This window comes from Talpa occidentalis, unplaced genomic scaffold, assembly GCF_014898055.3.
Source record: "Talpa occidentalis isolate TD23 unplaced genomic scaffold, MPIMG_talOcc4v2.1 talOcc4.2, whole genome shotgun sequence".
NCBI lineage: Eukaryota > Metazoa > Chordata > Mammalia > Eulipotyphla > Talpidae > Talpa > Talpa occidentalis.
In genome coordinates this window covers 13927853-13948937 of record NW_023602073.1, presented here as the reverse complement: position 1 = coordinate 13948937, position 21085 = coordinate 13927853, and the positions used below count along the sequence as shown (strand labels likewise).

Here is a 21085-nt window from a genome sequence, read left to right as displayed (position 1 = left end):
GAGAGTCCATGGGGTAAATGGACAGAGGGAGATAGGAAAGAGTTGTGTGCTAATTTCAGGTTCATCTATGTGGTCATTTTAACAAAGGCTGGCCCCTGTGGTTAAATACTATGACTAGGTGAAGTGGCACCTTTATTATTACTGTAAGTCGTAATCACCAAAAAGTGTAAACAATCTAAGTGTCCATGATCTGATGTGTATGTAAAATGTGGTCTATCCCTACGATGGAATATTATTCAGCCATTAAAAAGGAATGAAGTTCTGATACATGCTACAACATGGGTGAAATTTGGAAACAGTATGTTAAGCATAGAACAAGACATGAAAGGTTAATTATCATATGATTCTGTCTATATGAAATGCCAGAATAGGCAAATTCAGAGAGACATACTGGAGGGAGGAAGCAATGGGAATGACTGCTGGTGGTGCAGGAGTTCTTTTGAGGGTAATAAAAATGTTCTAGAATTAGATAGCCATGATGGCTTGGGAGTGTACTAAACACCATTGAATTATCCCCTTTAAAGGGTGAACATTATGTTATGTAAATTACATCTCCAATTTAGAAAATGGAATTCTTCTACAGAAACTGTAGAGAAAGCAGGATGTGTTAACCGTGATTGGGGGTGACCCTCACTGCCTTGTGTGGACCTCATGAGCAATCACCTCAAATGGTTTCAAGTTATTTCATCACACTGCAGTGTCATCAGATTCAGTGTATGCTCATGAAGTACAGAATACCATTCTAGGTGACCTTTGTTTAGTTTCTCTAGAGTCCACAGATAAGTGACATCATCCAGTATTTGTCTTTCTCCCTCTGACTTATTTCGCTTAGCTTAGCATAATCCTCTTCAGCTTCTTGTGAAATGGAATACTACTCAGCCATCAAAAAGAAACTCTTGCCATTTGCAGCAACAAGCAACAGAGAAAGTTTAAAGGGCCAGGCAGGGAAGTGGTCTGAGCTGGGGTCATTTGTTCAGGAACTTTGGGGTGTGTTCTCTAATTCGTCTGTCTTTTTATGAGCAGATACAAGAGTCTGCAGACAGAAGGCTGCAGAGTGGGGTCTTGTGTAACAATCAGCAGACAGTCTCCTGTTTCTCTCCTTGTCACAGATTAGGTGAAAACAGGGAGTTGCTGAGTGGGGCTGCACACAGTCACTCACCCAGAATTCACAACATGGCAGTTAGAGATGAGGTGGGGTCTGTTTCATGCAAAGTAGCTTTCATAGAATCAATATATTAACCAGAGAGATAACTCTTAATAACCATGAATTTTAATGGTTTGGTTTTCGCCATAAGGTAGTGCAAAATGTCTTGTTTGATGCTGTTGTAGTTTATCTCAGAGGAAAAATGATACGTGTATCATATATGTATACATGTATAGACACACACCCACAACCAACAAATCCAGATCTTGTTAAGATGTCCCGCCTTCTTTTTCAGGCCTTACTATATTACTGTGAAGCATTAACAAAGACAAACCTCCAGCTGCAGAAGGCAGCCTGCCTGGCCTTGAAAAGCCTGGAGGTAAGTTCAGCCTCAGACACCACCACCTCCCCCATCCTCACCCCAAGACAGTGCAGCTTTGAGGGAGACTAAGCCAAATGCATAGAGCCATTGTCTTTCCCTATATACTTGGAAGTAACTATTTTAACAGCACCTCTTATGTCATTTTCACCATATATTAGTTTGGGGGTTATTTTGGAGGGGAAGGCATAACATTTATTTGACACTAGTGGTTAGTTTTCATCCACATTGACTGTAGATTTTGCAAGTGGTGACAGGTATATAGGTAACCAGCTTGTACACCTTGCTTAGAGAATCTTCATCCTTATTACATGTTCTGGATAACTGCACGGCATGCCTCGTGAAGCATACTCCATGGATTCAATTGTGAATGTTGGTGGTGTGTTCTCTGCTCACTGTCTCATTGATGGCACAATGGCCCTTCTTCTCCCCACCCTTCTTTGTGGGGGCCCTTCTGTTGGGCCCAGATGAGAAAGGAAAGCTTTGCTGTGTATAAGTTTGTGAGCCCTTTTTTTTAAAAAAATTTATTTATGCATGCAAGAACTGGGGTGCAGGCCAGAGGTGTGGGGGTGAGAGGATTCACCAGAGACAGAGTGGGGAGCAGAACAGGCAGATTGACTGAAATACACTGCTGAGGGGAGCAGCAGGCGAGACAGGAGAGGTCTGCTGTGCCATGTGGGCAGCTCCCTGGCCGGCCAGGGGGTCAAACTCGTGTACTTGTGCTGCAGAAGCCATGGACAGCTTCACAGTGCCACCAGGGAGGCCCCCTTTTTATCTGTGAACAGTAATTACATGTGACTTTGTTTTATTAATGTCAATAAGTTACAGTTGCCCATAGAAATCATTTAGCTTCTGGGTCAGCATTAGAAAAGTACATCTTATCCCAAAAGAGATATCAATTTTTATTATTTGCGAAAAAAAAAAGCAGCCAAAAAAAATTTTGAATTTCCCTGTGCCAACAAACTCCATGATCCTTCCGCAGCCACTGCTTTCATTAAGCAGCTCAGCCATCTTCATTGTGGCAGAGGGAGGAGTTAGTGAGACAGCCAAATGTCAATGAAAGAAATAAAGGGCTGGAAATTGCCAGCATTCAAGAGTCGACTCTTCCATAGTCAAAATTTAATGTTTGACACCTACCTTAACTCAAAAAGTAAGATTATTCAGGCTTGGGCACACTTCAGAATTTGCTAAAATCTTGCATGGACCGATGGGAGGAAGGGCAGGAGCCCATAGCCTTATGGGACAGGAAGGGATTAACACCTCCAAAGAAAAATTTAGTCACCTGTGAAGGACAGGTGCATGTAAGAGCTGGGGCCAGAGATATGGGTGGTGAGAGGATTCACCAGAGACAGAGTGGGAGCAGAACAGGCAGACTGACAAATACACTGCTGAGGGGAGCAGCGGGCGAGCCAGGAGAGGTCTGCTGTGCCATATGGGTAGCTCCCTGGCTGGCCGGGGATCAAACTCGTGCTGCAGAGGCTGCGAATTGCTTCATAGTGCAGTGCTTAACCCCTGCACCACCAGGGAGGCCCAAGGAAAAGAGTTCTGGGAAATTTTGTCTTCTTGTTACTTGGCCAAAAAAGCCCACAGTGATGGCTGTTTATTTGAGTGCTGTCCTACCATATCAGTGAGATGACTTCTTACCAGCTTCTCTGCTTCTTTAGAATCTGAACTCCCTTCAGTCATTGTCTCCACTGCAGTTAGCGTTCATAGTAAATACAAATTCTGCTTAAAATCCTTGTGTGGCTTTCCATGAGCTTAGAATGAATTATGTAACCTTTCTCATGGCTTGTTAGGCCTTCCTTGTTATGGCCATCCTACAGGCTATTCCCCTTGCCTAGAATTTTTTCCTTCCCCATACCCCCAGCTATGTGCATCAACTTGGCTAACTCCCATAAGATATCGCTTCCTCCATGCAGATTTCTCTGATCAAATCCGGACTGCGTTTCCCAGTGGTGCTCTGTCCAAGCACCCTCACTCAGCTTCTTGTTCATGATAATAATTACTTAGTTAAGAGTCTTTTCACAGGACTCTAAACTCTTGAGGGCCAGGACCATGTCCGGTTTGTCGCTGGTTCTTGTATGCCTGGACTACATGGTTAAGAATGCTTAATAAATGTCTCCTCCTCCATCTTAGTATGTAAGCTAAATATTAGGAGCCATTAAATGAGAGCTAATTGGGAAGCAGTGGGATACACAGAAAGGAACTAGGAGAAACAGATTTGCTCTGGAAAAGTAGGCCAGTCCCTCCACTTCTCTATGAAACGAGAATTCAGCAGGTCATTAGAGCTTCCCCTAGTACCAACACTGGGTCCATTCCCAGGAAATTCTAGAATCTGGAGTGGTGTGAAGGAATCTGTGCTTTCATTTATTGATTGATTTTTTTTTCAGTGATTTTAATAACTTCACTAAGGGATGAACTCATGGCCTCAAATCAGTTTTAGAATGTGTTCACCCCCTAAAAATATCCTTCATCCCTATTTAAAATTGCTCTCTATTCTTAGCCCAGCCTCAGAAAACAACTAATTTCATTTCTTTCTTGATAAACTTGTCTTTTCTGTAAATTTTACTTAAAATAGTGTTTATACCACACAGATTCTTGTGTCTGACTTGTTGCCCTCCACAGGATGTTTTCAAGGATCTGTGAGGTACTGTGCCTCACTAGCTTGTTCTCAGCTATGTAGTATTCTACTATATGGATATCACCTGTTTTGTCCATTTACCAAGAAGTGGAGATTTAGATTGTTTCCATTATTTGACTACTACAAATAACGTTCCTAGGAATATTGGTGCTGTAGAATTTGTATAGATCTATGTTGGGGCACTGGAGGTGGCCAAGGTATGAAAGTATACATTTGTAGAGTTTTGACTCTCTAATCCACGGAGCAGATACGAAGATGTAACCCTACTTTACTTCAATATACATAATATGGGAGGGGTACCGACACTATACAAAGATCTGAAAAAAATACACATCTGATAAAAATTTCCTATGCCTCAATAAGATAAACAGCACAATCAAAAAATGGACAAAATACATGATTTAAGATATCACTGATAAAGATTCACGAATGGTTAATAAGGAGACATGAAAAGATAACATCATCGGTGACTAGGGCAACACAATTTTAAGTAAAAAATCATTTTTCAATTCCTAAAATGACTGATAAGACAGGATAATTGTTGAGGCTATAGAAAAATGGGAACACATATACCGCTGCTGGGAAAGTAAAATGATCCAGTCATTTTGCAAAATATTCGGTTTCTCGAAGATTCAAATGCAAAGCTGCCATGCCACCCAGATATTCCTATTTTAGCTATATAGCTCAGAGGAAGGAATCTGTGCTTTTGTAAGAGCGTCCAGGGCCTTGATGCTGCTGACAAGATGGTCCTTTAAGTGTGAAAGCCTCAGGTCGCAAACATTGGAGGAAGGCTGCCTGTCACAAGGTCACTTACCCTTTCCAAGTCAGCTGGGATAGAAAGTGGTCATTATAAATGATCGATACCCAGCCCCATCTGGAGTCACTGTGAAGACGCATGTCTGGCTTAGAGCTCCCCAGGGGGTCAACTGAGTCCCTGGTGAGGTTGCACCACAGCCCAGCTGCATATTCTACCCAATTCTGCTTTCTTTATTTCCCCTCTAGTGTAGATCCCAAGAGCACCACTAATAAATTTCCTATATTTGCAAATAATAATAAAAGAGGTGCCTATGTGCTCCTGACACTCAGCTAGATTTGGGGGCCCCTGGGTAAGATGGCTTCTAAAGCCCCTACCAGCTATGAGATTCTAAGTCTCATGTGCTTCCAGAAATAAATGTCAAGATGCAATTTGCATATTTTCTCTCCTTAGGCTACTGAAAGCATTAAGATGCTGGTGACGTTGTGTCAGTCCGATACTGAAGAAATCAGAAATGTGGCCTCAGAAACTCTGCTGTCTCTTGGTGAGTTGTTGTTTTCTGCATGATTGCTTACCTATGATGCTCTGGAAGGGAATGGTAAGGAAGAGATTCATGTGCACTGTCTTAGCAATTTCCTCCTATAGGCTGTCTGCTCACACTTAGGGGAATACCACAAGAAGTATGAGGAACTGGTCAGTTTCCACATCACCCCAACTCCTTGTTCTAATTATCTGGGTGTTGAGGGTGAGGGTTACTTTCTGGAGGCTTTCTAAATGTGTTCATCAGTCTGAGCACTATTTGGAATCAAGAACATAGATGTAAACCATAAAGCAGAGGCAAGAGTCAGGAGTCAAGGTGGGATTGCCAGGTAGGAGGCGGCCCTACCTGAAGGACAAGGATTGGCTGAGCTTCCCACACACATTCCCCAGAAAATCATCCAGCTACTATCACCTCACCTTGACTCTCAGGCTAACTGGACCACAGCATTTACTTTATCCTGTAATATCCAAATTATCTTCTCCTTCACTTTACTTTATAAAGGTTCATGCCCAGCAAGTTTCATACTTTTATTTTAGGGTGGATTTGGGAGACTATAGAGAGGCTTTTTAAACTCTGCATAAAAAAAATATGAAGAGTAGTTACAGTTTTACTACTGCAAGACGGTCTTAGAGTATAAAATCTATGCTCCTGAAAGTCCTCTCATGTAATCCAGTCAGTAATACTAGTTGGAAGAAAGCCAATTTAGACTTTCGTAGTTAAATAATGTAAGAGAGACGCTCATAGCATTTAAAATCACCGTGAAAATCACATTCATTGTTAGGCATTTTCTTACAGTTATCAGTTTAGTAAGACTTCGTTCTGCTATTGACTATATCATTCCATGCACAGAAATTGTAGCCAGCATTTGTTTGCTTAAAGGATAAAACAGTTATTCCTTGTGGTTGTTTTAGGTGTAGAGCTTATTTAATTCCCTAAAAATGTGCCCAGGGTGTTACTAGTTTGAGCTTCTTTTATTCAGTATGACAATGTTCATTTTATTCAGAAATGACAATGAAGGTAAGTCATAAGCTTACAAAGTGTGGCCAACACTGCTTAATTTTGAGTAGTAATCATTTGTATTTAAATAGCCATGTGAAACTGTAGCTATTATATAGGACAGAACAGTCCTCACCATGGCTACAGCCACCTCATTGCATCCCAGCTGGACCCCAATCCTGATGGTAGCCACACTGACACCACCCCCAAAGCTTGAGCTCTCTCTCCTCCAACACCCTTCCTGCTTAGCTGGGATGTAAAGGACCAGCAGGGGAGCCAAAGTCTGCTGGTTTTCAAAGCCCAGTGAAAATTCCATGTTAGTAAAAGCAAGAGACCCTGAGAACTTTACTCTGGTTGTGTCTCTGTACAGCAACCATAGAGACCTTGTTCTGTGCCAGGCTCTGTTTAGAGGTATTTGCAAGGGGTAGCTCACTTAATGCTCCATGAACTTCATGGGGGAGGAAGCACAGTTAGTTTCATTTTACAGAAAGGCATGTTGAGGTATGCTGACATGTTATGCCTTACCCATCCACATGGAGATGGAATCTTGACCCTCTAGCATCCTAGACTGTGGGGATCCTGAGGAAATTACCTCTAAATTAGAATCTATCCATGAGCCAGTCAGGAACTGGGCTAATATTTGTGGTTTTTAAAATAGCGTTTGTTAGCCAAAGCATTCCCAGGAAAGGTGTTGTTTTCATGTCTTATATATCAGGGTTGGGCATAAGTATTTTGTTTCAAATAAAGGTTGTACTCCAAAGTAATAAAAAGCTGAAAGTTACTAAATAGGAAAAACATAGGATTTCTCTCAGAAAGTCAAGGCATAGGGAAACAATCAACATGCATCTCTAAAAACTAACAACTTTTGCTAATAGAAGAGTTTACTACAAAGATTTTTCAAATATAGGCAAAAGTGCTTTTGTATCTACTATATTTCTGAAAAAATTAAATGAACCACTCCTCTTCCCCAAGAAAAGAAACACCCAGACTTTTGTTTTTATTAGCTTGTGTTTGCAGAGACTAAAATATATTATAAAATCCATGCGTACACTTCTTTTCTAAAACCCATTGATATCGGTATATCTAGTTTTTCCTAAACCTTTTTATCAATTTCATTTTTCTTCACAATGAACTTCTGATCAAATATAGTGAAGCATTTCCATGTTATCTCATTTGTGTTAATGTATAAAAGCCTGCTTCTTAGCATCAGTAGTGCCTAAATTCGTTTCTCTATTTTTTTTAATTTTTTTGTGTAGAAGAACAGGGGTGCAGGCCAGAGGTGCGGGGAACGAGGGGATTTACCAGAGACAAAGTGGGGAACAGAACAGGCAGATTTACTGAAATACCAGCAGGTGAGGCAGGAGAGGTCTGCTGCACACTATGTGGGTTAGGTCCCTGGCCAGGGATCGAACTCAGGCCCTAGTTTTCATAGCCCTGAGACTTAACCCCTAGGCTAATCTTGTTTAGAAAATAGGAAAAGCACATATCTGAGGAGGTGTAGACCTTCATCCCCCAAATCATATACGATGCTGTAAACCAATGTTACCATAATTAAAAGTTGGAAAAATGGAACAAGACACTCAAATAATTTGCAAATACATGTTGGCTGTTGACAGTGAGCTAACTGTGAGTGGGTTGGATTTATCACCACGTGTTTAATTATTGAATTGGAATTTTTTTTTAAAGGTTCATTTATTTATACAAGAACAGGGGTATGGATCAGAGGCGAGGGAGGGTGAGAGAATTCACCAGAGAGAGCGGGGAGCAGAACAGGCAGATGGACCAAAGACACTGCTGAGGAAAGCAGTGGGCAAGGCAGTAGAGGTCTGCCACGCCATGTGGGTAGCTCCCTGGTCGGTCAAGAATCAAACCTGTGCTGTAGAGGCTGCGGACAGCTTCACAGCACAGCGCTCAACCTGCTGTGCCACGGGGGAGGCCCCAGGAATTTTTTTTTTAAGATTTATTTATTTATGCATACAAGAGCTGGGGTACAAGCCAGAGGTGTGGGGGTGAGAGGATTCACCAGAGAGAGAGTGGGGAACAGAACAGGCAGATTGACCAAAGCACACTGCTGAAGGGAGTGGGGGGCGAGTCAGGAGAGGTCTGCTGCGCCATGCAGGTTGCTCCCTGGCTGGCTGGCTGGAAATGGAACTTGTGCTCCAGTGGCTGCAGACAGCTTCATAGGTTGCGTCTTTTTTTTTTTTTTTTTTTTTTAAAGAATTATTTATTTAATTATATATATATACGAGCACTGGGTACAGTCAGAAGCGCGGGAGGGTGAGAGAATTCACCTGAGCCAGAACGGAGAGCAGAACAGGCAGACTGACGAAGTACACTGCTGAGGGGAGCACCGGGCGCGGCAGGAGAGGTCTGCGCACCATGTGGGACCCTTGCCCGGTGGCTGGGGATCAAACCAGCGCTGCAAAGGCTGCGGGCAGCTTCGCAACCCAGTGCTCAACCGCTGCGCCACCGGGGAGGCCCATAGGTTGCGTCTTAACGCTTGGGCAACCACGGAGGCCCTGAAGTGGATTTTTTAGCTAAGTCTGAAAACCTAAATTTGATTGTTTTGCAATATCATTCATATGTACCAATATATAATGTAAAAAAGAAAAACTGACATTTCAGTGTGCCAAAGTCAAGGACCAGCCAAACTGATATTCTTAATGCACTTAATATACATAATATATATGATATCAGAAATAAATTTGTTATGGGAAATGATGAACATCAAATGGCCCAAGGATTTCTACCTCAGTTTCATACACTGGCAATCTTTCCAGCATTTTCTCAAAAGTTCTTGGTTATTCTAAGCATCACCCAGAAAACAAGATAATTAAGAATCACAGAAGATGACTTGTCCTTACCTGAAGTTAACACTGGCAAACAATAGTAACCTATTCTGGCATGAATTTATTATTCTGAGTGATGAATGAGAAAGTCAAGTTCCTGTCAGTATTCATGTTTCATGTTCTATATCCAGGAGAAGACGGACGCTTGGCCTATGAGCAGTTGGACAAATTTCCTCGAGACTGTGTTAAAGCTGGAGGTCGTCATGGAGCTGAAGTTGCTACAGCTTTTTAATTACAAGTTCACTCTGCCTAACAGCTGTCTTAATGAATGGCCCTTTGAATCAAGATGGTGCTGTGATCTAGCCGGGATGTGTTTAAAACTTGAAGAGTTTTGCTGAAGCTGTCTGGAAATTTAACATGCTGTAGAAAGAATTCAAGTTCAGTTTCACAGTATCACTCCACTTTTCCTTTGGCTAAGAGGCTAGGGCTGCATCTAATTCCATAGATGATCCTTTTGATGGCATCTGACAATACTTAGTTTCCAAAAAGTCCATCTTGCCTAATAGGTACAGAATTTTAAAATAGCCATCTTTGTATTTTTTTGTAAGTTCTAGTGTAAGCTTGAAATAGTCTTGTGATGGTTTTTTTGATAATTATCAAATGCCTTGCGATTTTTCTCTGTTGTGCTCTCAGGGTTGAGTGGCCCCCCTTAGCTACCCAATTTAACTTAAATACAAAGCACAAATAATTTTATCAAATAAACGTTTGCCTGCAGGACTCCTGTTAAATGGCGCATTGTAAGTTTAAGTTTTTTATTCCAAGCCTCCAGTATTTCTTGTGGAACTTTTTTTTTCTCCATCATGAAAATTTCAAAAGCATGTTCCCATTATGGTAAGAAAAATAGGTAGACGAGCAACAACTGCCTTGTTAAGATTAAACCTGTCCTCATTGGGGGAAAAAAGGAATTCAAAAATTTAAACTTTTTTTAAAGCAAGAGTTGTTTTTTATGATGCTGTACAATGCAGGAATTTTGATGCTAAGACAAATCAGAACCCAAAGGCGTGACTTCAGAAATTATTGATAACACTCTTTGAAAGTGGAAGAATCTGGTCGTTGAAGAAGTGCTAACAGTGAAAACATGGGGGTGTTAAATATCACCCTCCCTTCTGTAAAAATCACCACAGGATTAGGAAGAAGAATGCCCTGAGGAATAGTTACTCCCCAGAGAAATCACTCATTGCTAGAGGTTGCATCGGTTGGCCAAGTAGTTAATCAGCAGCTGCAGTTATTGCTTCTGTTTCAGGATAACAAGTCCATTCGAGAACGTACAAGACCCTTCAGTAGCTCTTACTAGGTAATTTTTCTTCCTCTTGAGACTATACATGGTGAGATATGCCAAGATACAAAATAATATGTGTGAGTGTAATATAAATTGTGGAATATCAATTGTGCTCTGAATGTGTTTGTATAAAATATCATTTAGATGTCATTAAAATATTTTCATTTGAGCAAGACCTTTAAAAACAACCCTTATTACCTTTATTTCATTTTCAAGTAAAATGGTTTGCCAGATTTCCTGGCAAATAGTTCATTCAACTGTGAAGTTATAAAGTATATATATATATTTGTATATTTATAAATATTATATATATGCACATATCCCTCATTTTAAAGGTACATTGTACAGTCTATAGTTAGTATGTATAGTCGGTAGGCTATGTGACATGGTTGAAATGATTTCTTTTATAGAAAGTCCAATCACAAATGTTAGTTTTTGTTTGGTTTGTGGTTTTTTTTATTTTTTGAATATTGCATGAATAATTTCCTATCTTTTGTATTCACATCTGCATTTTATTTTTTGTTGAAGCGCAGGTGCTTTAAGTTTGGTGGCATTTGTATTCATCACTCTTTCAAACATGTAAGTCAAAATAAAAATTATTTTTGAACTACTAAACCATGTACAGACTCCGCTATATTTTTTCCACATGCCTTTCTGGTGTTGGTATTTATGCTACACACTACATCTCATTCGCTATTTGAATTTATTCTTAATCTTGAAATTCCTTCATCTGTGAGTGATAATAATATTTGACAGAATGCAGTAAAGCTAATGGAGGAAAAAAAGAGTTGTGTTTCAGAGTTAAGGTATCTGTGAGCAAAGACTGTGAGCCCCATGAGAGAAGAAAAAAGCCGCCTTTTATTTCTGTTATGTTTTCAGTCCAAGCCCCTACCCCCATCATCACCCAGAGCCCTTACATTCAACTCTGAGAGTAAATATTTAGCAAATGACTCACTAAATGCCAGTGATTGCCTTACTTGAGTCAGCAGTAAAAAATAATTTTGCCTATAAATTTGTTGCTCTACTGTTTAACTGAACTGCCCTCCTTACATAATTATAAAGTATAAACCCAAATTCAGCAAAAAAAAACACCCAGCATTTCTCTCTAGATCAGTACATGACTGAATGTGTCTGCAATTCAAGTGAGAAATTCAATTAAAAATTTGAAATTGAGGGTGTTTAGCCAATGGATAGTTTTTAAAACCCTGAGATTGGTTTTTAAAACTATTTTATTTAGGTAGGATAGCAGAAAAGAAGATTTAAGGACTGAGCCTTTAGATACACCACTCTTTAGAGGTCATAAAGAAGACAGGAAACCAGCAAAAGTGTTTCAAGGAGAATGGGGTGTCAAATTGAGGACTGAGAATTGGGTTTAGAAGAATAACAGTAATCAGTGACTCTAATAGGCATTTTTAGTAGAGATAGAGGGTCGAAATTCTATTTGAAGTACATTTAACAGAGAATGGGAAAGTATGTTAAATGTCAAGTAAAGCAACTCTTTGAAGTTTTTGTCACAGAGAAATAAATGTACAGTAACTCAGTGAGTGGGGCTACCTGAAATCAAGAAAGTATTTTCTTTTTTTTTAAAGATTTATTTATTTATTTATTTATTTATTTATTTATACAAGAACCGGGGTACAGGCCACATGTGCGGGAGGGTGAGAGAATTCACCAGAGACAGAGTGGGGAACAGAACAGGCAGACTGATGAAATACACTGCTGAGGGGAGCAGCAGGCGAGACAGGAGAGGTCTGTCACGCCATGTGGGACCCTCGCCGGCCGGCCAGGATTGAACCAGCGCTGCAGAGGCTGCATACAGCTTCACCGCGCGGCGCTCAACTGCCTGCACCACCAGGGGAGGCCCAAGAAAGTATTTTCTTAATAAGAAAAATCGCAGGCTTGTTGATGATCAAAGGATCTAGTTGAGATGGAAAAGTGACTAAGGCAAAAGGAGAATTGTAATCTCAAGTGGAGGGAGAGAAGTTGAGTGACATCTACTGCATAAGTAGAGAGGACCTCATTCACAGCCTATAGGAAGCTGAGTGTGTGGGCACAGGTACGGATAGTTGTTTGGATTGGATGCAATGGTGAGAGCTATGGAAATTCTCTTGATTGCTTCTTTTTGTTTGTTTCAGCAAAATAGGATAAATATTGGAAATCTGAGGCAGAGAAAAAGTGATGACGTGACAAGCAGAATAGGCATAATACTATGAAAGCAAGTTCGAACAGTCAAAGTATTCTGGCAAATTCCTAGTATACCTGCTAAACAAAAGTGCATAGACAGGAATGAGCTGTGTACATTAAGCAGAATCAGTGTAGTTTAAGTTGAGATTCTGTGCACTAGGGAAGTGAAAGGAAGCTTGACTTAGTTCGTATCATAGAAGGCCTGCGTTGCCACCCTGAAGAATTAAGGCATACATTGCTTCCCTGGATGTATGTATTCCATTCTATAGTGTTGCTAAGTGATGCATTCCAGAGTTCTTGACTATTCTGTTACTTCCAGCAGTGTAACCAAAGCACCTTGACCTTTTTACTCAATGGCTAAGTCCCGTGTTTTTTATATACGATTTTGGACTTGGATTTCTCAGTGTTTTCGAGGGCTGTGTCGGAGTCTCCAGAAATTCTTGAATGTCAATATTAAGGGCCTCTGCTTTGAGAAGGAAGAGATTTTCATCCCTCCAGTTGAATGTATTTTTCACAAAGAAAAAATGGTGGTGCTTGGTCATGTGGTGAAGAATAAAAAACTACCCATTGAGAAGCGAGCTCAAGCTGCCTATAAAATTGGACTATTGGCTTACACAGGTATTGATTTAACCACTTGTGCTAAAACAGGTATTTCAAAATTGTTTCACCTATAACTCTGAAGTCAGTGATCTTCATAGCTCTAGTCTTCAAATTCCATCATTTCCTTTGCCTACATTATTCATTCTTTGTCTTTGTACCACCAAAGATATTACTTTCTCCTTTTTTAAGAGTATTCATCCAGTAAATTACTAAATATTGTCCTACTTTTTTTTAAAAGTACCTATCCCAAAATTGCCTATCGAGTTCTCATTATCAGAAAAAATGTAAAAGAATCTATACTGAGTTGATGTAATTCCAACCTAGTGATAATTCCAATACAGAATAAAACGACTAGACATTTAATTTTTTTAATCTTGTGAAAATGCATTGCACAGAAACTAGCTTAGAAAAATCATTGAGGACTTCATGTTTTTAAGACACCTATCAGGAATGCCAATAAGTGCATCAGGGAAAAATAACTATTAATGTATATTAATGCAAAGAATGAAGTGGTAAAACATTTAAACACGCAGTGTCTAATGATTCTGAAATCCAAACTTGCTTCATTTTTTTCCTAATAAATTTCAGATTATGTAATAAAATTTTATAGTTAGTGCTGAGCAACCCATCTGCTAGTTAGAAGCTATGACTGGTAGTGATGAGGTTTATAGATTTTTTTCTAATAAGAAAATGAGTTACTTAGATGGAATTGGATAGACTGAATGGTACCCAAGGGAGAAGACATTTCCTGTTTCCAAGGATCAAAGTGTACTAGGTGCCACGGGTACAGAACTAGAGAGAAGACAGGAAACTCAGGAGAAGTGATAGGTAAAGGGAGGGTGTTGGTGCCCAATATGAGCAGGCTCAGTTCCTTGTGTGGCTATATTCACTACTGTGAATACTAGCTGTGCTGATGGTGCACAGAGATCTTATGCCCAGACTTCAACTAAAGCTTTAACAGTAAATAGAATGTTCTTGGAAGCATGGGAGTGCAAGAAAGAGAAATCTAAACCGGACCAAAACTCCAAGGGTTAGAATCTGCCCAAGGATGGCAACTGTGCCTTATCGTGCAAACACCCTTCATTCAATGCTTTTTTGACTGGTAACATGCTGGAGTTTGAGATTCGAACTAGGAAGATCTGAGTTCAGGTATATGACTAAAGCAGAGTGTACATGTCAGTAACCAAAGCAAGGAAAAACTTGTAAGGTCACGTGGGTCACACAAGGTGAGAAAGTTGTGAGGGTATGGAGTCGCAATGGACACCAACTCATAAAAAAACCTCTCTCCTCTGCTCTATGATACCCTGGCTTTGCACCTCAAACTTTGGTTTTCTCTTGCGCTAATACTCTGGTATTTCTTCAAGTACTGAAGACAGAATCAGAAATGAAGTCATGAAGGAGGTTTTCTCCATGAACATAACCAACTTTTTATTTTCCTTGAAATACTCCTCGGTCCTCATTAAAAGTACAAGGGAGGAGCCTTTGGCAGGCAGGCACCTTCCAATTTATTCCCTGCTTACCAACACACTTCCTCATCTTCACAGCAGGCCATGACATGAGGACATGGGCGGGGAAGGCAGGAAAAATCAAAGTATCCCCCGTGTCACTGATAGGATACACCAACAAGATGACCAGTGAGCTCTCAAATGTGACTAGTTACTCCATATACCCAATACTTCTGGAATTGCAAATGCTTGTTTTACAGGAGGGCCGACTGCTGGGAAATTTGCTGCCGAGTACATGAAAGAAGTAGCTAACTTGCTGAACCATCAAGAGATGACACCAAGAACAAGGATCTTGCTTCTCCAGAGTGTGGCATGTTGGTGTCACTTAAACCCTGTCAGCCAGAAAAGAGCCAAACGTATGCAGTTTATTAATGTTCTCATTAAGTTTTTTGAGCAAAAATATGATTCTACTATCAAAAGTCAAATTAACAGCAACCTCCTCATTAAGTTTTGGATTTGCTATGTTCTCTCTGTCATGACGTGCAATAATGTGCTTTGCATGAATGCGCTTAAAGAACACACACATCTAAAATATCATTTGCAAATGTTGGCCTCCGAGAATTGGGCTGGGTGGCCTGAGAACTTTGCCGAGGTGCTGTATTTTCTAATTGGTTTTCACAAGTGTTAATTTCTCTAAATATTGTTATCTGATGCATCTGTCTGCACCACTGTATTACCCCAGAAAACTGAAATAAATCATAAAAGTCAATATATTCTTCTGTGTTTTCTTTATGTGACAGAGACATTCTTTGTAAGATTGCATAATCCACCTTCCTAAAGGCACCTAAAGGTTTAAAATGCTCTCATGAAAAAAAAAAAAAGTTCATAAAATGACGAGAACTCATTGGAAGATCATTGTTGATATGGCAAGAGCAACAGTGTGTTTGGGGAATGATTAGGTGATAAGAAGCCAAGACACCCAGAAAAGCCAAATTCTAAGCAAATCCACATCCTACTCTCTCCCAGCAGAGGATATTACTGCCTCACCCATAACCATTCAGCTCTAACTATTCCATCCAAACTTCCAGCAGGCTGTCTTTGGCTAAGATGGTTTTCTGGCTACCAGAGCATGATCCTGCTGTGCATCAGACCAGCTGGAAATGCAGGGGAATTAGCACATAGTCGGAGCAGCCAATACCATTGGCACAACTCTGGATGGAGAGTGTCCTGTGTTCAGACACCTGAGGACAACCTAGAGTTCTTAGATTTTCCTATGGAAGATATCCCCTCTTCTTGTTTTGTCTGTTGTAGAAAATGTAACCAAAATCTGCTGTTGACTTTTGTGTTGCCTGGAGTCATCAAAGGCTTTATTATTAAAAATTGCTCATGGAAAAATACCTCAAGGACATACAATGTTGCAACCACTCTAGACTGAATTGTGTGCTTTCAGCTTCCACAGGTTGGCCCTGACCGAGTTGTGCTTCAGTGTCACCTTTTACTGAGGAGCCTAAGAAAAAATTGTGTAGCTTCATGGTCTTCACTTGTGCATTTTACAGGAATGTTATTAAGGACACTATTCACATCCTGTGGATGCATGAGGGTCTTGGGGAAATTTTTCTCAAATCTTAAACCAGAAAAAACTAATCTACTGAGCAACTGTGTATTTTCATCTTTGGGGGATTTTATGAATTGTGTAATGCAGTTGCTCAAACTAGAATGAAAGGCTGGAATCAGCAGTGTCATTTAGACAGTAGGTCACTGTCAGAAATTACTTTTTCAGTAGGGCCCTCCTTGGTGGCCTAGAGGTTAAGTCTCAGCGCCATTACCATGAAGGCTCGAGTTTGATCCCCAGCCGGAGAGCTAACCTACGTACTGTGCAGCAACCTTTCCTGCCTTACCCACTGCTCCCCTGGGCAGTGTATTTCAGTAAATCCTCCTGTTCTGCTCCCCACTGTCTCTGGTGAATCCTCTCATCCCCCGTTCCTCTGGCCAACACCCCAGTTCTTCTACACAAAAATAAATAAATAGATCTTTAAAAAAGTTACTTTTTAAAAAATGTTTTCCAAGTTAAATTTTTTTCTCAAAGTAATATAATGAATATAGTTTAAAAAGTCAATAACACAAGTTAATAACACAAGATCTGATGAGATAGACATCTCCTAACCTTCTTGTGATTCATTCTTCCAGAGACAATTATTTGAATTCTTTTTGTTTGTTTGTTTTTCATTTTTTTTATTGCAGTTACAGCAGTTTACAATATTTTATATGATTTAGCGGTATAGACTCTCCTCTTTAGTTGTACATTACTGCACTACTTCTACCACCAAAACACCCATAGTCCTCCACCCCAGGAAGTTCATTGTGCTTCCTTCCCAGTTGTCTCTCCCCTCTCAGCTTCCCACTCTGGAAACCTCAATTCTATAGTCACATTTCGAGGTTTGGCTTTTTCAGACCCTATGTTTTGTTTCTCTATCTTCCATATCAGACACTATCAGGTATTTGTATTTCTCCTTCTGATTTAATTTCACCTAGCATTATCCTCTGCAGTTCCATACATGTTGTCACAAAGGGCAAGAGTTTATCTTTTTTATAGCTGAGTAATATTCCATTGTGTGTTTATACCACATCTTCCCAATCCACTTAACTGTCTGAGAATTTTTGTTTTTATAACCTGGCTAACATTTTGATTGTTCTGGTATTTACAAAAGAAAAAAAAACCCTTTCCCCCCAGTTTCAGGCTTTTTTTTTTTTTTACTTCTTGATACAAGTAAGAAAAATGAAAGTATTGTGTATCACATGAAGATGAGTCCATAAATTTCCATAGTTTTATTTGTAATAGCCTGAGTGTCATAAATTGTCATAGTTTTATTTGTAACAGCCAGAGTGTCTATCAGCAAAGTGAATGGATAAACAACTTGTGGTATAGCCACTGGGTGGAACACTACTCAGCAACAAAGTAATGTAATTGGAATCACAGCATGGATCAGTCTTGATGTTAAGTAAAAGGAGCCCAGTAAAAGTACCCACTATATGCTTCCATTTAAGTAAATAAAATTTCCATGAGAAAGCAGATTGCTCAGTATATTCTAATACTGTCCCTTACTTATGTCTACTTGTCCTTCTGTTCCTCTCTCAATATAATTGTGCCATAATTGTCAATTAAAACAAAGGGATTGTTTCAGTATTTGTGATAGCTAAGCCCTATCATACATGATGATTATGTTTCCTTCTTTGTACAACTGTTTTCCCTGGAGTTTGTGGGGTTTTGCTTAATTTTCTGTATACCTATCACTAATGTATTTCCACACTCACCTCTACTATGATTTGGCTTCTCTCAATACAATTACATGTTGAGTTATTGTCAACTGTGGTGTCTTCTTGAAGATAGCCGCCATCATGGAGCCCACAGTGCTCTTGCTCCTATCTGGGTCTCTAAACAGCTAACAAATATGTTAGGGAGTACTTTGGCACTACACACGTTGGATACTGCTTTTTATCACTTTTTATCACTTCCCTTTTTCTGGTTCAAATATTTATACACCAATTCCTATCCTTCTTGTTTGACCTAATCACCTAGTTAGCTAAAATCTGTAATTCAACCAAGACATATCTTGAAGGGAGCAGAGTAGGCAGGGTACAGTTTTGTAAACAAAGCAAAGGCATAAGTACGGGCCCTAACTAGAATCTATTCTTTTCTTCAATTTCTTTTGGGGAGGACATCTAATCCATACTATATATATATTTTTTTAAAGACTTATTTATTTATTTATATAAGCACTGGGTATAGTCAGAATCATGGGAGGGTGAGAGAATTCACCATAGCAGGGGGCAGAACAGGCAGACTGATGAAATACACTGCTGAGGGGAGCAGCGGGTGGCAGGAGAGGTCTGCGCACCATGTGGGACCCTCACCCAGTGGCCGGGGTTCGAACTGGCGCTGCAGAGGCTGCGGGCAGCTTCGCAAACCAGTGCTCAACCGCTGCACCACCAGGGATGCCCCATACTATATTCTTTTTTTTTTTTTTTAAAGATTATTTATTTATTTATGCAAGCACTGGGTACAGTCAGAAGCGCGGGAGGGTGAGGGAATTCACCAGAGCCAGAGAGGGGAGCAGAGCAGGCAGAAGGACCGAAGTACACTGCTGAGGGGAGCAGCGGGCGGCAGGAGAGGTCTGCGCGCCATGTGGGACCCTCCTCCGATGGCCGGGGAGCAGCCAGGGATCGAACCGGCGCCGCAGAGGCTGCGGGCAGCTTTGCAACCCAGCGCTCAACCGCTGCGCCACTGGGGAGGCCCCCCCATACTATATTCTTAAGGGGGCTGTCAGTCAAGGTATCCTGCCCACCTGTGGAGTGGGAATTAAGCCAGGTTTCACACATAAGGTTTTCCAACTGAATGACTTTATATATGTGTGTGTATATAAATATTACATCACCCATCATCCTTCATTTTTGTACAGTGAATGAATTCCCCGTAAAATTCCTACCACCAATTCACCTGTGCACAATCACCATGGTCCCTTGTGCTCTACCCACCCCTGTTCTGATCTTTCTCCCTTCCCTTCCCCTACAGAATGTCTCTGGTCTATGGTTCTCTGTTGATTTTGATTTTTACTTTATTATAGTTATTTTTTTTCCTGATCCCTTATTTGGACCCTCTATATTCCTCCTATAAGTGAAACCATCCGATATTTTTCTTTTTCTTTCTGGCTTATTTCGCTGACCATAATCCCTTCCAGCTCCATCCATGTGCTGCAAATAGCATTAGTTTATCCTTTTTGATTGCTGAGTAATATTCCATTGTGTATATATACCACATCTTCTTGATCCAGTCATCTATTTTTTGGGCATTTGGGTTGTTTCCATAGCTTGCCTATTGTAAACGGTGCTGCAATAAACATAGGGGTGCAGGTGTCCTTTTGAATTAATGTTTCTGTGTCCTTTGGGTAGATACCTAGGAGTGAAATTGATGGATCATATGGAAGCTCCATTTTTAGTACCAACTGACTACTTTTTGCCATTTTCCTTTAAAATACTCAATTGAATTCTTTAAACAAACCTCAAAGTTCTTTTTTTATATTAATTTTTTATTTTTTTACATCATTGTTCATTTTTAAACAATATTTGCCCCACCCCCTCAGGTGTAGTCCCCATAGAGTTTCCTTACCCAGTGCACCCGTGCACCATCACCTCAGTCCCCTGTGCTCCTCCCTCCCTCTGATCCCTCTCCCTCCTCCTCCCCTGCAGGATGGCTCTGATTTATAATTGTTCATTTTTGCTTTGTTGTGTCTTGTACTGTTGTTATTTTTTTACACTGGTATCTTATTTGGTTCCCCTATATTCCTGCTATAAGTAAAACCATCCGATATTTTTCTTTTTCCATCTGGTTTATTTCACTGAGCATAATTCCTTCTCGTTCCATCCACGTTGCTGTGAATGGCATGAGTTTATCTTTTTTGATTGCTGAATAATATTCCATTGTGTATATATGCTGCATCTTCTTGACCCAATCATCTATTTTTGAGCAAACTCCGAAGTTCTTAGATTCTAATTTGCTGGGTTTGACTGACCTCGGACCCTGACTCCAAGGCATTTTCATTGAGATTTTCTGACATTTGATATCTACTTTAAAATTAGGCTCATCATCTAAAGAAATGTCTTCCAAATCTTCCATCACTAGGGTCAATTCCCAGGAGCTGAAAACTTAACATTCATTACCCCAAGCTTCCTCTTGAAATCCATCCCTAAAAACACTCCCAGAGACAGCTGGGCAACATAGCTCAGCCTGGATATTTAGTGTCCTGCCTTCTTGTGGAAATTTTACTTACTTAAATGGAAGCATATAGTGGGTATTTTTATCTGGGTTTTGTTTTGTTTTTTGTTTTGTTTTTTGTGGGACCCTCGCTGGCGGCCAGGAAATGAACCCGCGCTGCAGAGGCTGCAGGCAGCCTCGCAGCCCAGCGCTCAACCACTGCGCCACCAGGGGAGGCCCTTATCTGGTTCTTTTTACTTAACATCAAGACTGATCCATGCTGTGATTCTAATTACATTGCTTTATTGCTGAGTAGTATTCCACCCTGTGGCTATACCACAATTTGTTTATCCATTCACCTTGCTGATAGACACTCTGGCTATTACAAATAAAACTATGACAATTTATGGACTAATCTTCATGTGGCACACACAATACTTTCATTTTCTTAATACCTAGGAATGGAATGGCTGGGTTATATGGAATGTGCATTTAAGATAATACTGAACATTTCTATAGCATTT

At 40.3% G+C, this 21085-nt stretch overlaps 2 protein-coding genes across 4 annotated transcripts in view; both read left to right on the top strand.

Moving 5' to 3' along the window:
• The window catches only part of RIPOR2 (RHO family interacting cell polarization regulator 2), a 123873-nt gene extending 112684 nt beyond the window's left edge, over positions 1–11189 (top strand). For all 3 annotated transcript variants that reach the window (XM_037518943.2, XM_054698350.1, XM_037518944.2), the window contains exons 20-22: positions 1440–1523; positions 5372–5462; positions 9436–11189. In XM_037518943.2, the coding sequence (XP_037374840.1) occupies positions 1440–1523; positions 5372–5462; positions 9436–9536 (276 nt within the window). In that variant the 3' untranslated portion in view covers positions 9537–11189. The remainder of the gene's footprint in view (positions 1–1439; positions 1524–5371; positions 5463–9435) is intronic.
• A 1854-nt stretch (positions 11190–13043) lies between these two features.
• Positions 13044–15592, top strand: ARMH2 (armadillo like helical domain containing 2). Its single transcript, XM_037520743.2, has 2 exons — positions 13044–13385; positions 15073–15592. The coding sequence occupies exons 1-2, from the start codon at positions 13121–13123 to the stop codon at positions 15498–15500; spliced, it is 693 nt and encodes a 230-aa protein (XP_037376640.1). The 5' UTR covers positions 13044–13120; the 3' UTR covers positions 15501–15592.
• Positions 15593–21085: the final 5493 nt, after the last annotated feature.

Bases quoted from the DNA above. Each gene is read 5' to 3' on its own strand.
- ARMH2 (XM_037520743.2), top strand. From the start codon at position 13,121: ATGGCTAAGTCCCGTGTTTTTTATATACGATTTTGGACTTGGATTTCT. The intron at 13,386-15,072 runs GTATTGATTTAA...CTTGTTTTACAG, and splicing joins TGGACTATTGGCTTACACAG to GAGGGCCGACTGCTGGGAAA.